Source organism: Fundulus heteroclitus, chromosome 14 (assembly GCF_011125445.2).
Source record: "Fundulus heteroclitus isolate FHET01 chromosome 14, MU-UCD_Fhet_4.1, whole genome shotgun sequence".
Taxonomy (NCBI): Eukaryota; Metazoa; Chordata; class Actinopteri; order Cyprinodontiformes; family Fundulidae; genus Fundulus; species Fundulus heteroclitus.
In genome coordinates, this window is record NC_046374.1 from 33214954 (window position 1) to 33232663 (window position 17710).

Genomic DNA, 17710 nt, shown 5'->3' on the forward strand with positions numbered 1-17710 from the left:
GGTTTTGTATTCTTGGCCGTTCCTATCGCTACGTTTCTTTGGAGAGTCCCCTTTCTCCGAGGTAACGTTCCACCTCAGTGTTAAAACCCCAGACTCGTCAGTCATGGAGAGGGAGCGACCAACTTCCGAGACTATTTTTTATCTTTGTAATTTTATCTTTTTTATTGTCTTTTATTTTATTTTTCAACAGCCTCACAACTTAACGGCTTCTTGGCTTTTATCTCTTTTATCATTTCTATCTTATTTTACGGTTTTCCGACGTGGACATACAGATAACTCTCATTCTCTCATTTCTCGGTTTCAACATAACTTCTATTTAAACCTAGTTATACCGTTCAGCCTCTGATATTTTGAGAAGAAAGCGTCTCACTTACAGCAACACTTGATTTAGCCTACATCTAATCTTTAGCCAATAGGAGAATCAAAATCTCCTTACTTTTTTTCGGGTCGACCCTGTTTTGCTGTAAGTGATTACTTCTTCGTGCCCAATTTAAAAAGGTTCCTCCACTTTAATGTCAAAATCCGGGTCACGGCTAACCAAATTGTGATTTATTTATTATTGGCCTAATCCTGCTTCGCTACTAAAGGCCCATTTTTACCCCGGTTTAAGATTTGACAATAAAATATAGAATCATTGATCAGAGGTAGAACGATTTAAATACATATTTAATTCATAGAAATTAAATATGGAGACAGAGTACATACCATTTACAAGATGTTGTTCTCACCGCGGTGGATAAATCTGTCTGTCTGTCTGAAGTAAGTTTTACCAAGACATTCCTTTTATCAACTTTAAACTCCTCCTACATGGCTCAGAGGGAGGATGACCGACCCCCTCTCCTGCTGACCACCCCCTCAGGACAATAAAACTCCATGTTTATCTTACGCTGAAGCAGGAAGCGACAAACCCCACTCTGCTTTCCTCAGTAACCCCAACTAAGATATATTTTTAATTCTCAACACAGGTCACATCTGAACAACCTCCCTGCCTCATTCAGGCTGCATCAGCAGAAACAACGCAGTGATACCAGTTCAACGTGGAAGTAGTGGCTCCATGTCTCCCCCGCACAGTCAGTAATATTTAAAGGATGTCGAGGATTTGAGCATAAGAGAACAAGGAAATGATGTTCACATGGTGCGTGCAGGACGCCTTGTTTACTCTCTGATACAAGGTATAAATAGTTTATTATGAGAAATACCGTTCCTCAGTTTCCAACTGAACTAATCTAATTATGATTCTGATGCCCTTTTCTGTAGCAAAGGAGGAAAGTCTTCTTAACAAGCAGTTAGAACTTAGAAAAGGGTCTGCCTCATGATTTCCTGGAGTGAAGCGTTCCCAGAAAACACCTTCAGTGACATGAGTCCAGGCGGAAACATGGCATCAGAGCTACCGCAGCTGATTATAGTGGAAAGCTGTGGGCTCACTGTGCCAGATCCCTCATTATAACCTGAAGGATAACTGCGTAAAATGTAATAAGAAATATGATGCTAGAACAGACATTGATGGAAATGAGGGTGATGGTTAGGAGGATTTCCAGCCCAGATTTATCCTCTGCGCTCCAGGACAATTGTCAAAAATAACAATAAAATGATGCAAATAGCTCAACACATAATAAAATGATCTCAGTGCTTGAGATTGTTTATAAGACTATTAATATTTTTTAACATGCCATTCTAATAAAATGTAAACAAAACAGATTTTTAAACTCATTGCGCACCGGGATGTTTAGAAAGATGCCTGCTTCGTTTCCTTCTTGATTGAAAATCTTTTTAGATGTAAATGTAAAAAAATAAATAAATGATGTAGTGTTTGTCTCATCACACTTGGGATCTGTTGGGATCCATTCGCGCGGGTCTATCTAGAAACAAAAGTGTTTTTTTACAACAGAGCAGCCAGCAGTCACGGACTCTACGTGGAGTTTCTGTTGCAGCAGAACTTGTGGAGATGCGACACTTTCAGCGCAGATAGTATTTTCGTCAGACTTGTGGTAACGACCACAGAGCCGTTTACCTCCTCAGGACGTGTAGTTACATAGTAAGTTTAACTTTAACTCGCGTTATAATGTCTGCCTTGATTGAGTTTAAACATCAGTGATTCGCCCCAATAAACAGTCTCGGTATGTTGAAACAATCCTGTACGCCGGAGATTTGTCATTTTAACCGAACAATAAAATAACGGCGCAACTCTAGTCGTTTGGAAATGAGACGGAGCGGCCTGGATCCTGGATGCGCTCCTCCTGCTGAATGCGCGCTCCCGACGCCGGGAGTGTAATTTCTGTGGAGGATAATGATTCATTTTGGCACACCTGTGCGATCCGGTGCGCATATATGAGCGCCGTTTATGTGTTCAGTCAGGCAACAGCAGAAACACTTCTAATTATATATATTTATTCACTTATTATCATTTTGTATCATTAGTTATCTATGTGGGAGTGGGTGTTTTAGCCGTGGATTGATCTGATCTGTTGAGACACCGTCCCTGGCTCCGCTACACCTCGCTGCTGCTGTAGAGCGCAAACCGCAGAGAGTTTCCTTAGAAGAGCGCTATTCCGTTTCCGCGACTGGGCACTATTCTCTCATTCATTTCTCCGAACAGTGTGTATTTATTCACGCTCGCCTCTGATTGGCTGGCACTCGTTGGCCCTTCTGCAGTGTCAGTATTCACCAATAACTCCGCTTTGATGGCGACGAGCGCGCTTTGACATTCGGCACGGATGAGGAAATGTGTTTTTCCCCCCCTCTTTGCCACTGACCGGGATTCGCAGCAGACCCTCATGACTTTTGCGACCTGCTGACATCTTGGTAAGACTGCAAACATCCACTTCCTCATTGTAAAAGCCGCTCTAAAGCGCCGTGCAAATGTTGGGTTCAGTGTGCGCTCCCGTTCCGCTGAATGGAAGCGTTATTATGGTTCCAGCAGAATAAATCCATCCCAGATAAACGCTGTTAATGCGTTTTGACTGGCAGGAGAAATAATTATCATGCAGCTCGGTTAGGAAAAGGAGGAAGCACTTCTTCATCTTGGTTTGCATCAGATTTGTGGCGTCACGTTTGTTCCTGCACGCATGCAGCGATGGAAAGTAATTAGCTCTTACTATTGTGCGCGTAAAGACGAAGACAAGGAAAGTATGCTTTAATTTTAGATGCAACAGCATAAAATAAGCACCGAAAAATTCCTCCTCCAATAGGAATAAAAAACATGCGCGCATGTTTCCAGCGTCCTTAGAAGTGGGACAAACTCAGGACCTTCTGGAGCTGATTATCCCACTTTACCCACGCAGTACACGTTCAGACATTTTGTGAAAACTGTTTTCCTATTTTAGATTTAAGTTTTCCGCCTTGTGCAGAATAAATCCCTGTTAACATATAAAGTCTAAGTTACATTCAGAGCAGGACTAAAAAAACACTGTCAAGATGTTTCAGATGATAACTTCAAAGCAATGGGCGAACACATAAACGTGATTAATAACCAAAACAGTCGCCGTTTCCTCAGTATTTTGGACCCACGTCATAAATCCAGAGAAATCAGAAGAAGAATCAGAAGAAATCAGATCAGTGACTCGGTTCGTTTTGGAGATGCAGAGAAGACTGACTTCTAACTCTGTACTGACCGATGGGAGAAACTCTGGGATTGGAGGCAACTTCTTCCAGCTGCCTTCTCTGTAACTTTTAGTTAGAACAGCATAAATAAATTTACCCGTTTTACAGTGTGATCGAATAAAAGCAACAAACTGAAGCTTAAAGGAGGACAAGAGAGCAAAACCTTCTAATAATGTCTGATTTTTAAACGGCTAATATTGTGTGAGCTTTCATTAAAACACGAGGATCACAAAATAAATTTATTTTAAAGTTTTATGTTGTGTTGCACTAAATTCATGATGGAGACAGGATTTTATGCCCACCAGTAACGGGGCACAAAGGTGCAGGTTGAATTCCCTGAGAGACACGTGCTCTGACTGACATCCTGATCCAGTTTTACTTCACTGTAACTCCAGCATTTGTTGGATTTATTTAAATTTATTTAGCTCTATAACGCTTCACATGTTTAATTATCAGCTGCGCACATGTAAATGTGTCTACTCTGCAGTTTATGGTTTGTTTTTATCCCCTAACGTCATCAGTATGATCCACAGTCTGACAAACTTTTTATGCGTGGACTAAAAATCAAGTTTTCCTTTCTTCTTTTTTTTCCCTGCGAGCCGTCTTATAGAACATGCAGCATATGTTAACTCATTTAGGTAACTTAGAAAATGTGCTCTTTTGGAGGGATTTTCAGAACAATCAGAAACTGGTGCGTCTGTTTAATTCAAGAATGTATGATTTTTAATATTTCAGTAGGTCTGGGTGTCGATTCATATTTCAAGAGTCGATTTGATTTAGATTCTCAACATTTAGAGTCAATTATTTTCTATCCGATCCAATCTCCAATTGTATTGCTGCTATTAAAAACATTTTTTAGCTCTTACCTGATTTAATGTATGTGTAGATATGCAACATGTAGATTCTAGTATTATCAAGATTGAGCAGCAAATGAATAAAGTAATGGTAGTTCATTAGGACCAAACCCTCTCCCTTGTTGAGGCAATTGCTTTTAAAAAAGCGCTGATGACCCAAACAGATCCAGGATAGAGAACAGAGACACCAGAGAATTTCTACAGCTGCTATTTAGACATTAAACCGGTGCATTATTAAAAAATTCACCTCCTGGAGTGGAGAGTGAGCCTTAAATGCAGACGCTTAAAAATGCCTTTAATGTGGAAAATGCTTTTTCTTTTTAATCAATCTTTGGTTTTATGAATCAATCTTGGGGATTAATATAAGAATTGATTAATAATTTTAAAATCAATTTTTTTTTTAACATAGCCCCATGTTTCACATTCATCTTCTTATTTGAGTTCATTTGCTTTCCATTGAAACTGCTTTAATTTGCCCCATTAAAGATATAATGAATAGGTTTGCTAGCTGTCTAAATTAATTTTATGTTTTGTTTTTTTTTTAGTTGTAGTTATGGTTTATTCTTATTAGAAAAAGTCTTTCTTCGTTTTTTTTTTTTTTGTTTTTTTTTAAAGTTTGGCAGTTGAATGGAGAAGTCAGCAGATGACTGAAGACGAGTCATAGAACATCTCAGGGCGGCTTCTTCCTTCCTTCACAGTCACCTTTACAAAATGTCACTTTAAACTCTTCACTGTGCAGAAAATAAGCTTCTCAGAGGTGGAGTTGACTTCTCTGCGCTCAGATGCTTCTGGGGATGTTTAACCAAGCAGTGGAAACGTGGACTGGAGGAGAAAAGACGAGTATTTTCCTGCATCAGGCCCTCTGCTCCGTTGTCCTCTTTTCCATCAGCCCACGTCCAACAACCAGGTCCTCTGGAGGTTTCAGCAAAGCTCATTTCTACTTCAACAACACTGGATTGTAAAAAAAAAATAAAAAATTACTGACTTTTGAGCTCCAATTTATAATGGAGTAAAACGTGAGCCCATCTGTTCAACAGATGATATTGTAATTTTAAACCGATTGGCAGAAAGAGAATGAAGACGTCAGCTTGTCAAAGTCACTGGAGCCGTCAGTGTGAGGGGATTATAAGAGAGCTTTGCTAATGCTCCTCATACCTCACAGAAAAAGGGGCAAAATTTCCTCTGAGATGAGAGGAAGTTTAGAAAAATACCCTTTCTAGGTTTGGTGGCTGAACTCCTGAATCAGTTTTCAGGAGGAACTCATTTGCTCCTCGGTGAAACACCAGGTGATTTTTTTCTTTTTTCTTTTTGGTGACCTTCTTTTCCTGCATCATCACCAGTCATAAAGACACATAATGACATCAGAGTTTGGCCACAGTGGCGCTTAAACACATTGTTTGGTGTCTTTGTTCGTCAAAGAAGACAAATTTAAGTCTTTTTTTATCGTTCTTTTTGTTCGTCTCTTTTCTGAGACGCTCAGATCAGAAGTTTGCTTTAGAAAACTCTCTGAGGCCTTTTAAGTCCATTTATATACAATGCAATTAGGATCTGTGTAGTTTTGAACTTCTTTAATTATTTAAATCTTTAATATTATTTAATTATTTAAAAAAAAAAATTATAAGTTAACTTTATTTAATGGCTGTGCCTTCTTGTGGGGGGGGGGGGGGGGAGCTGTGGGGAGCCTCTTGTTCCTTTTTCTGCTTTGTGGCAACATGGCGGCTCATGAATTGTAACCTTACATCGGTTTGACACCAGAACACTTGTGTGGTTTTCATGGATTTACCACAGCTTTCCTTTTCAACTGGAAACTGATTGTCGTGTAAAAAATAACTTCCTCTGCCCGTTTCTGCAGATCCAGAAGCGGCGTGTTGGTGTGGAGACGCAGCCCCTGGCAGGAAATGCTCCGGTCAGCGCAGGACGCCGGCAACGTCCGGCGCTAAATCCCCAGCTGAAGTAAGTGCAGACTCCTTCGCTCACAGCGCGACTGGCCTGTGAGTCAAAGCGTCTGGAAGCGCGCCACATCCGCATCTACAGACGTTTACTCTACACAGACATAACGCTTCTGTGAATTTATTGCTTTTAAAGAGGAATTTGCACAGTTTACATCCCAGAGTCTGAGTGATTATACAGCAAAGCCGCCTCGATGAGTTCAGAAAACAAGAAGTGGGTGGAGGAGTGCGGTTTTATCGCTGGGTGTCTCTCTACTCCATAGGAGCGTAGAAACACTCGCCGGCCACTTTGTTAAGCACACCTGGCTAGTTCTGGGTTGGGTCTACTGGCAGCAGCTCCAGCCTGAAGATCCAGAACTACAGCTCCATCTGGGACGATCTCTAGAACGCCTTATAGGCCTGTAACGCTAATAAATTTAGCTGGACCATAGTTATTTTCTAAAACTTATTGCAATAAATCACATTATTGTCACTTGGACACCTTTTTCAACTAATGTGATAGCGCCATAATAACGCAAGTATGTCCTCTGGACCTGCCGGCTCAGACAAACTAAGCGTTTGGCGTCATTTGGTTTAAATCCCAAAAACTCCGATTCTGCAGTGGTCGTGTTTTGCTTTGACACCAATTTAATTTATTTTCAAACCAGCCTTTCTCTGGCTCTCATTTTAACTTTGAGCCTAACCCAGGGGTGTCAAACTCATTTTGGTTTAGGGGCCGCATACAGCTTAATCTGATCTCAAGAGGGCCACACGAGTAAACTCATTGCAAGATTAAATAGAACTAATAAATGTGGACTTGTTGTTGGTTTTTATATTAAGTTAATTTCACTTTTACACATTATGAATAACCTCAGCGTTTTTAAGAAAAGTATGTGCAATTTCAACAATACTTTTACTCAGTTAAACATTTACTTGTGCATTATGCATAAGAACTGATCACAGTGATTGTACAATGTTGAAAAACATTTATTCACATTTTTTGGAACTTAAAAACACTGTCCTGCATAACAGAATACATCAAACAGATAAAAATTAGGAAATGATTTGAATTTTTCCACACCTGAAGCTTAATCTGCTAATTAAAACACAGCGCCCCTCGTGGACAATATAGGAACTGCATATTTTCAATTAAACAAAGTACATGTTTTTTTCAATAATTGTTTTATCATTCTCTTCCTTTTATCTTGTCCACTTGTGAAAGTCAAATCTGATGAGCTCTTTGTGGCATCTTATTGCCACATTGCCAGACAGGACACTTGGGAAAAAGTTTTTTTTTATAATGATAATGCATTTAGCCACAGTGTAACACGGGGAGATGGAGCCCGGACTGTGACAGAGGACGTGGCCCTAAAGCCAACTGGTAGGCCTTAAATCTCAAGTGGCCTAGGGTCTCCCAATTAAAAGTACCCAGGTAGGTCTGGCTTAAGAATTAGGAAACAGAAATAGTATACAAAATATGTTTTATTTCTACAGTCTTTTACAATCTTAAAAATAGACTTTATTATACCAATATAAAATCCAATAAAGCACAGCAACACAGGACAATACTGAGAATTAAACACAAACAACTGCAACCCAAATTAGTAACAACCAAAGACACAAAATAATGTTAAATAACCAAAAAAAAAAACTGTAAAGCTGTGCCAAATCAGCTATTTAATAAAATTTAAAAGAAGAACCCCATACTATTGTCTGGTTCAATGTGTGTGGTGCTACAACTCCAGCTCTAAACAACCCTTTTTCTTAATTAACCCAGAGCATTAACCATGCACCTGGGTGAGAGCATAATATGCAGCAGCAGCAACCTGAAATACCAAAAAAAGATCACAATAAAGGGTCTGCTAACAACAAGACATAAGAAAACAAGGGAAAAACTGGTACCTTCAGATGCTGCAGTGAGAAGTCACTGAAATAATCCCAGCACACAAATTTCCTGATACCAATTCCTGGTTCAGCAGGCTAACAGCTCCAGTAGTCAGCCAAGTGAGATTCAATCCACTTCTAGCTTGGCAGGCACACCTGGTGCCTATATACACCTACTAATGAGCCCAACAACGCTGCAAACCCGAGGAAGGTGGAGAAATAGGGCACAGATGCATTCAGGGACATGAAATGGGTAGGAATTTACAACCACTCCACTGTTCCCGACCAATAAACCACCCGGTTACAACAGGGCCGGACTAAATTTTTCGGCGGGCCGGATCCGGCCCGCGGGCCGTATGTTTGACACCCCTGGCCTAACCTGACACAAGCTGGGCTTCCCTCACTGCATTACTCAACTTCTGGATGGATTCCCGTTTCCAGAGCTTCTGTGTGGGTTCCCTCCTGCCAAGCTCCAGGTCACGCCAGACACTAATCTAGTGCCAAGACACCTAGTCTGCCCAGCTCAACACAGGGGACAAAGCTACAGAGCAGCGACAGTTCTTCAGATGCCTCTGCCTTCGTTTGAGGTGTCTCCAGCCTCCATTAGCGCTGCACCAATGTCATCGTCCAAGGTTCCCTCTCCTGTGCCGCCAGCCTGAACTCAAGCTCCGTCTGGGACGATCTCTGAGCCACACCTGAACTTTTGCTCTGCACTGCATGCGTTTTGTTTTAGTATTATTATTATTCTCACCCTCTCTCCATGGCCCCTCCTCCCATCCAACCTGTCTGGGTTGAGTTTTGTTGAATAACATCTATCCCTATTTCTCTGTTAGCCACTACGCCACAGATCCTGTCCAGCTTTGCTGCAGTTACCGACCCAGATCTGCTACAGAGCATCTGCCCAGTGTTGCCTGTGTGCCCATGCCTAGCGCCGTCAGCGTGTTTACCTGCTTCAGGGCTAGTTCATTTCACACTGCAAAAAGAGAACTAAAAGTAAGTCAAATTTGCTTGAAATGAGTGTATTTGCGCTTGATTTGAGCAGCTAAATAAGATGATCTGCCAACCAAATAAGATTTTTGCACTTAAAATAGTACCAACTCATCTCCATCATCTTATTTTCAAGTGAATATATCTAATTAAATGAATTTAGGAGTTAAAATACAAATTCCATTGGCAGATAAGCTTGTTTAATTGCTCAAATCAAGGACAAAAACACAAATTTCCAGAAAATTTGACTTACTTTTAGTTGCCTTTTTGCAGTGTATAAATAAAAACGCAACACTGCCAGCATTGAGTATCGGGTTTTCAGCCTTGAAGGGCACAAATTCAGTCCATTTATAATTGTATCATTTACAATTATAAATGGACTGAGTTTGTGTACTATGGAGGACCAAGTCTTCCAGATCTAAAAATAAATACAGAAATAAATAAATGCTCAATAAATAAATAAGCATACAATTAATTGCCACCAAATTAATAAATGTAGGTAGAAATTAAATTATACAGTGAGACATAAATGTATATATCTCAATGGGAAGATATTGAGCCCTTAAGACACAGCCCCTCCTCATTTGCATAATGAGGCAGAAATGCATACAGAAATGTAAAAAGGACAGGCAGAAATGTAAAAACGACAGGCAGAAATAAATAGCATCACAGAAATATATAGGATAAAAAAATACAAAGGAAGAATAAAACAGACAAAAATATTATAAAAATAAATAAAGTTGAAGATTATAACGCACAATAAATAAATAAGGTAATTATTACAAAGGCGAATAAAAGAATAAGCTAATTAAAAGAGATATATACATTTATGTCTCACTGTATAATTTAATTTCTACCTACATTTATTAATTTGGTGGCAATTAATTGTATGCTTATTTATTTATTGAGCATTTATTTATTTCTGTATTTATTTTTAGATATGGAAGACTTGGTCCTCCATATGTGTACTGCGCCAGTAAAGCCACTTTAACGCAGATCAACTGAGCCACACACTTTCATGCACCAGCAGACGTGTCGGTGGTGATTACTTTTCACCTCCCTGCTGCGCTCCACAAGGATATACAGCAACTCTTCAGTTTTAAGGAGGATGCTCCATATGTTTGTCTGTTTTTCACAGGAGTTAAAACTCTGACACAAACCTCTCCTTTTGATATTTTTTTTTTATCTTTTCCCAGCTCTAATGTAAAACAAAAGCTGGACACATTGTTTATTGCCTTTTATTCGTTGTGTGTACCTCAGGAGTATGTCCTGAAGGGAATGCCACCACGATAAGACGCAGTGGCAATAAAGAATCTTGAATTTTAAAGCTTGTTCTGTAACCGCTGCTCATCTTTGGTTAAATCTGTGATTTGTGGCTTTATTATTCATTATCATTCATTATGAATAAATTCATAGTAGGTGTAGTCAAATGTTTTGTAAGCTTTGCAGAAGAGATTTAAGTGCTGTTAAAGTATATATTTTTTTCAAATTAAGAGTGGCAGACGAATATTTAAATGTATCGATTTTTCTTTTTATGCTCATTTCTAACCAGAAACTTAATGAAACTGTTGCAGGAGAACACGATGTGGGCGCTTGTTTTCCCAGCCTTCATCTGTGGTCTGTGGGGTCAGTTTTTACGCACAGTAATCCTTTATTATTTTTATTCTAAGGTTATGCAATTTAGATTATAAGTATGCATGAAAAACAGTATTAACGTTGTCTCCTTTCCAAGGGATGTGTGTCACGAAAGGCTCTGTGGTCTACAGGGCCAAAGAAAACGAGACCGTCACCGTCGAATGGAGCCTTCAGCAGGAAACTGATTTACCTCTGATGAACATGATGTGCGAATTTCACTCTGACCCTGTAAAGATTGTGTACGAAGCAATAGGAGGCTCTTTTGGGTCTCCAGATGAGCAGTTTGTGGGCCGGGTTCATTTTGACAGAGACGCTCCCAGAGAAGCAAAGATCAGACTCAAAATGTCCCGACTCAAAATGGAAGACTCTGGGAATTACTGCTGCTACTTGAAAGCTAATTATGACAACGTCGCTTGGAAGTGGGGACTTCAAATAAAAGGTAAAGACTCAAAATTCAGGTGGTTTCGTACAAGACATGAAAAATGACACTGTTTTTTCCTTACAGAATACTTTGATCTGAATGTCACGGCTGGAGGAAACGATGATCTGTCAAACAACACCACTAGCTACCCAACCACTCCAGGTCAGTGGATTTCAGACTTAAAGGATAAATCACCCCCCAAAATCGACTTTTCTTTGCTAATAAACTGTTGGCATGGTTGTCTTATAGTGCTAGCTGTATTTCCTGGTGATTATTTTTGACAAATTACTGCATATTTGATCAAATCCTGCTTTACTTGTCTAAAACCGTCAATGTTGCGCCCTCCAAAGGTTTAACGGGTGTCTTACATTGAATTTCAAATCAATATTGATATTGGTTCAAAAGTTTTTCTGACGTAATTTGGGGAAACGGACGTATCATTGGGGTATAAAAACCGATCCATCTTGTGCCTCCATAGCGAGTTAGAGTTTGGGTGGTGAGTTTTGCGGACCATCAATCGAGTTTCAGGTTAAAGATTTATTAGCTTAGCATTCAATTAGTTTATTTAGCTTCTTTTTTTTAGCTTTTGCTTGTAGCTTAGCCCTCACCCCCCACTCATTTCCTGGGCTGCCAGTCACCGCCTCCTCTTGGCACATTTTTCAAGTATGAGACTGGTATGAGGGTGAGATACACTTTAAAGGCTAGAATTAGTCCTAAAATTTTTCCAGGGCCATTTACGGTCCTTGGAACAATGTTGTTAGTCCCCCGACTGCAGTTCAGAATCTGTAGTTCAAAATGGAACAAGTTTGGCCCCCCAGGAAATGGAAGTGATGCAGATGGAAACTTTTTGTTACCCTTTAGGACGAAATTTCTATTCTTACATGAAAAAAATGTATTTACAATTCAAAGTATTGCTCTTTTGCTAGTATTATTATTTTTTGCTTTGCATTGTAACATTATAATAAATAGAACCATAATCCTCCAGCGTATTTTAGCTTAGACAAGGACATACATATTCATTAAATGTACCTAAATACAACAAGGGTTCTAAAAGATACTTCTTGATTTATGTTGCTGGTAATAGACTAAAAACTTTTTCTAGACCAACAAAATGGAAAACATTCGACCCAAAATGTTTGAATAGTCCCTTTTCCATTGCAAGACCGAGGATTTGGTTTCAGTGGTGTCAAAAGTACACACATTTGTTACTTAAGTAGAAGTATAGATACTGCAGTTTAAAAACACTCTGGTAAAAGTTGAAGTATGAGACTCTGTTTTCCAATGACAGATGAGGTCTGAAGGTGTTCTTTCTTGCCTAAAATCTTAAAATTACTTTTTGTGGTAAAATTTGGGTATAAAATCAGTAGATTTTTAAACTCATCTCCTAATTGCTCTTTACTCCTCCAATTGCGAACTGTTTTGCCATGCAGCACAGAACCCGACCCATTGACCAAAGACCCAGGCTTGTTGAAAAGTACTACCCTCATACCAGGACCTTTTTGGTGGAAATGGAAATGCATGCTGGGCTTTCGGAAAAGGATGGGCCTATAGTCATGATCCCAAGGCATTGGTTTTGGTTCTTTTTTGTGTGTTCGCCTCCCCCAAATGCCAGTTAAAGCTATAGTTGTTAATCCTGTTCAGAAACACTCTCTGTTATGCTGGGTAAAATTGCCATTCCAGTCTGAAAGTAATTAATGCATTATGTATTCACAAAAGGAGGTAAAAAAAAAATACTTCTCCGTAGGAGATGGAGGCCTTTGAAAACTAACCAATTTTTGCTGTCCGGTCCAAAGGGCATGGACTTGTCAGAGTTTTAGTCCTGCTCTCACCCCCTCTGTTCCTCAAGTTACGGGGGAATCACCTTATCTATTGGTTGTCCCACATGTCAATCAGTCTGACGTGCTCACCAGTGTACGCGCTCGTTCCTTTTGATCTGCTTGCTGGCTGCGCCTGTGCACATCTAGTGTTTATGTATCGGGTTAGCTTAGCGATTAGCTTAGCAGTTAGCTTCGGGGTTAGCCGTTAATTGTAGCTCCGCTGTGCTCACCGTATGCTTTGAACATGGCTGAGAGCCGCAAGAAGCATTTATGTTGATGAGAAGAAGAGGAAGGTCTCAGTAGAAAGTAATGTGACGAGAGGGGATTTGGAAGATTTCTTTTTTTCTCACGATCACCCTGAAGAGCGGAAGAGCAAGGTAAGATGGTCTTGCGCATGTGCTGTTATTCAAAAAGGAACTGCGGAAACTTCTGGAAAAATTCTACCATTGGGTCCTACTCTGCAAATCGTGACTAGGAAACCGTACATCTTTCTTTTATTAAGGCAAACGTCTAAAGCCCTGTCTCGATCGACGGCAATCTGTCCTCTTCTACTTTGTTTCGATACAATATTGCATGTCTAATTTATTAATGAACATGTAAAAATAATTGCCTTGTTACTAGGCAGACCTTTGAACATCCATTTTCTCATGGCTTCAATATTCATCAATGCCATATTACTTCAACACTGTATTTATCACAGTGAGTCATTAGCAATTTTTCTAGAATCTGTAATGAGGGAAAATTGTTTCAAACATCTAACGTATATTTGAATAGGATAAGATAAAAAAAAGAACGTGCAGCACATTAGGATTTAGGACCTGAGCGGGGAGTAATATACAAGCAGCATAGCGAACGGCACATCGATGCAGCCGGCAGGGCGACATTGGTCATAAAAAAAGGATAAAAAAACAATTGAGTATGTTAAGACCAAATCTACTGGCTGTCAAGAAGGTTTCCTGCATAGCCTTTGCATGTTCTCCCCGTTCATGTGTGGGTACTTTCTGGGTGCTCTGGCTTCCTCCCGGAGTCCAAGAACATGATTGTTAGTTTATGAGCTGCATGAGAAAATGTAAAAGAAAAAGGGAAAGTACATGACTGCATAAAACAGCAGAGCACAGCTCCCTAAAGGTTATGCTTGACACACGTACGTTCTGTGTGGAAATGAAACGTGCTGACACATCTGCAGCATTTGTGCGCCGCCCTTTGAAGTTGCACTTTTCTATGAGACTCTAGAGGGCAGTGTTGCGCTCCTCCACCAAGCATACTACACCCACTGAGCTATATAATACACTGGAGTGCTGATTTTGCCGAAAATCTGAAGTCACTGGCCGCCCTCTTGCTGCTCCCTACTCTTACAGAATCCCATAGGATTTGGTTGCAACAACAAGGAGTTTTCTGGCTGAGTGAAAACATTTCACAGGTAATTCTACAGTCAGTGGATGTACTAACACTATCAATTACTAGGAAATTAGGTGCTGAAATATTTTACATGTTATTCATATTAAATATATATACATGTGTATATATAAGTATGTGTATATATGTATATATATGTATACAAATATGTAAATATATGTTCTTGTATATTGTTATTTATATATATATATATATATATATATATATATATATATATATATATATATATATATATATATATTTAAATAAATAAAATGCAAAATATTTCAGCACATGACTTTCTCATTACTTAATAGTTTTAGAACATAACATAAAAGTATATGACATTTGACATTTTAAAAGTTTTAAGCCCCCCTAAACATGAGAAAATCCTGGTTATTAGATGCTGCAGCGCACATATTCCCTAGTTACTGTGGGAAAATAGGGAGTACCAATATGGCGGCTGGTGGCTTCAAAGCGACTCGTTCCAACAGCGGGCGATTAGCACTCCAGTGTATAATATAGCTCAGTGACTACACCCCACTACTAAAATAGTAGTTATTTTCACCATTTAAGACTCTTATTTTCCTCAAAAATAAGTCTTATTAAGTCCATACTACATCAAAAGTGGCATAATATGGCCATGCGTAACGCGTGGATGCGTCAAGCACAAAGGTTGCTTTATGCTTGACGCACATACGTTCCACGAGGAAATAAGACGTGTGGACTCCGTGCAGCTCTTCCTCTGCAGTAGCACTGTTGTCCTAGACTCTATGTTGCGCTCCTACGCCCAGACTGATACAACCAATTACACAGAGAAGTAGAGAACATAGTCGTTTCCAACATTAAAGCCTCATGCTTTCTTCAAAGAGTGAGTTAGAAATAGTTACATTGCGGGTGCATCAAGCATAAAGCACGTTTAAAGTAGTCGTTAGACTGCGTCTGCATTTCTGTCTCAGTGGTCTGGACGTAAACAATGTTGGACCAGTTTCACAGCAGACTTTTTTCTCTTGTAGCTACTTTAAAATTTTCTCATTTCGTGTAATGTAAATTCATCTCTAGTGATTTAGATTTGTAGAAAGAAAATCAATCTCCGACTCTTTGTTGTAACGAAATGCTAAGCTGGCCAATCTGATCATTACGAAGCAACATAATTTGTGGGAAGACTAAGCAAGGAAGTTGTGGAGTGATGTAATGGTTTCACATTTAGAAGTGAGGGAATTATTAAACGTGTGCGACGAGTAACTGTAGAGTAACTGTAAAGGGGGAAAAAATGCTGCTTCAGCTAGTCATTTCTCTCATGTATTTAACTAGATGCCGTCGCTACCAATTAGTCTCAGAATGACAAGTTTGTGGTGGAGAAAATATCCAGATGAAGGGGTTAATGTTAGATGGTTTGGTGAAGAGGTTGGGAATTTCCCAACTTAAGTCAGTTCTCCAATTTTAAAATCTTACTAAGATCGCACCAATACGTGTTTCTTTTTTTTTTTTTTCTAGTGTGCCTATTAGATAACCTGATAAAGCTGCTTAAGAATTTAAAGTTTCAATTTTTGTGATTTTCGGAAACATTTCTGCTTTTTCTCCATGCAGATGCTGAACATCCTTCTACAGGACCAGACCAAAACATCCGATGGGGTATACGCTTATCAGTCGGTGCAGTACTTTTGGCTGTAGTTGTCTTTTTGTTCAGCAGAGCTCGAGCTCGAAGGAAGCTGAAGATCTACATCTGTCCAAATATTATATAAGAGCTATGCTTTCTGTGACTCTGCCTTAGTCAGAGAAAAGGAGTTCACTCTAATTAAGCTTTCTGCTTCTTTAAGGATGGAAGCTGAATCAGTACTGCTCAAAACAGTTAAGAAATTACACGCAGTTGTGGAAAACACTTAGCAAATTCTTTAAATGTGAGCGAATGAGGGGGAAATTTTGCATTTGAAGACCATTTTCAGAGGAGTGGGTGTTTCCGTTTCATGTGCTCCTACACCCCTCCAAGCCACACAGCATGCACCATGTCTGTGTTCATTAGCTACTGCAGATCTTGGTCCTGCTGAAGTATAACCAATGCACAGAAATCAAACCAACTCTAATTAACTAATTTCAGCAGTCTTTCTAAAAGCATCTTTTTTACACTGAATAACAATATTTTACCTGTAGTAAAAGAAACATCAATAATAATAATTAACCATTGCCGTTTTGGTCAATTAATTTACGCACCTCTGCTAATTAATCTTGATCCAGGATGTTTGAGTTGAGCTAATTATGTCAGTGGAACTATATGTTAATTAGTTCATTGAAGTGCAAATGTGATTCTTGTTGTTTTCTTGGTTTTGGTCCTCCTGTTTTCCATCCACTGAGGTGTGCAAACGATAAACAATAGATTAGCTTCTGTGCACCATTAGCTAATGTCTCTTTGCGCTTTCTTTGAGATGGACACAGTGCAAAAAGTGAAAAGACCAAAGAACACATTTCAAGTCAAAACTGCGATTTGATGCACTACAGGGCTGCAGGAAAATGTTTCATATTGAAAGTTCATTGACTTACTCTAATCAAGTGATGGATAGCGAGTAACTCCATACGTGGGTTGCTTATTACTGCACCTCTTGAGTGAATAATGATTCAATGAATCCACAATGTTATGGAAAAAAAAACGTTACAGTGTTTCATTTTTAAACTTGAAAAAAAAAACACATGTTTTCATTGCCCCTGCTCAGACAAAAATGTTCATTTTTAGTTTGGTTGTTCATTCCCGTCTATCTGCAGGGTTATTGTAACTCTATGTTTTAAGTGCTACATGTTTTTTTTTTTAAATAAATAAAAAAAGACAACTACCTGATAATTTAAGAAAATTGTTTTTTGAGCTTGAATGTATATTTGATGTATATGCTCTTAAATGTAATAAACTTGAAATTGTCATCAAACTATGAAGTTTTATTGTGTCTAAAACTTTCTGAGATCTTATAAGAAGCCCACTAACCTCTGCATGTAAATGTCACTAAACTAGTTCCTGACAGCCACAGTTTTTGGTATGGGCCATATTGGCAGCTGCCCAGGGTGGCATTAGAAAGGGGCTCCAAAACCATCAGATTAAAACATTCTATAACTTGTCTCTCCTGTTTGGATGTGTATTAATTTGGGTTGTATTGCAACACTGACTAATATTTAGTCATCTTCTGCGTGGGCCCCTCCCCGATC

At 39.2% G+C, this 17710-nt stretch overlaps 1 protein-coding gene across 1 annotated transcript; it reads left to right on the plus strand.

The window, feature by feature from the left end:
• The first annotated feature begins 2673 nt into the window (after positions 1-2673).
• On the plus strand, positions 2674-17296 carry LOC105920086. Its single transcript, XM_036146905.1, has 6 exons — positions 2674-2802; positions 6307-6407; positions 10828-10879; positions 10986-11327; positions 11394-11471; positions 16112-17296. The coding sequence occupies exons 3-6, from the start codon at positions 10837-10839 to the stop codon at positions 16264-16266; spliced, it is 618 nt and encodes a 205-aa protein (XP_036002798.1). The 5' UTR covers positions 2674-2802; positions 6307-6407; positions 10828-10836; the 3' UTR covers positions 16267-17296.
• The last annotated feature ends 414 nt before the right edge of the window (positions 17297-17710 follow it).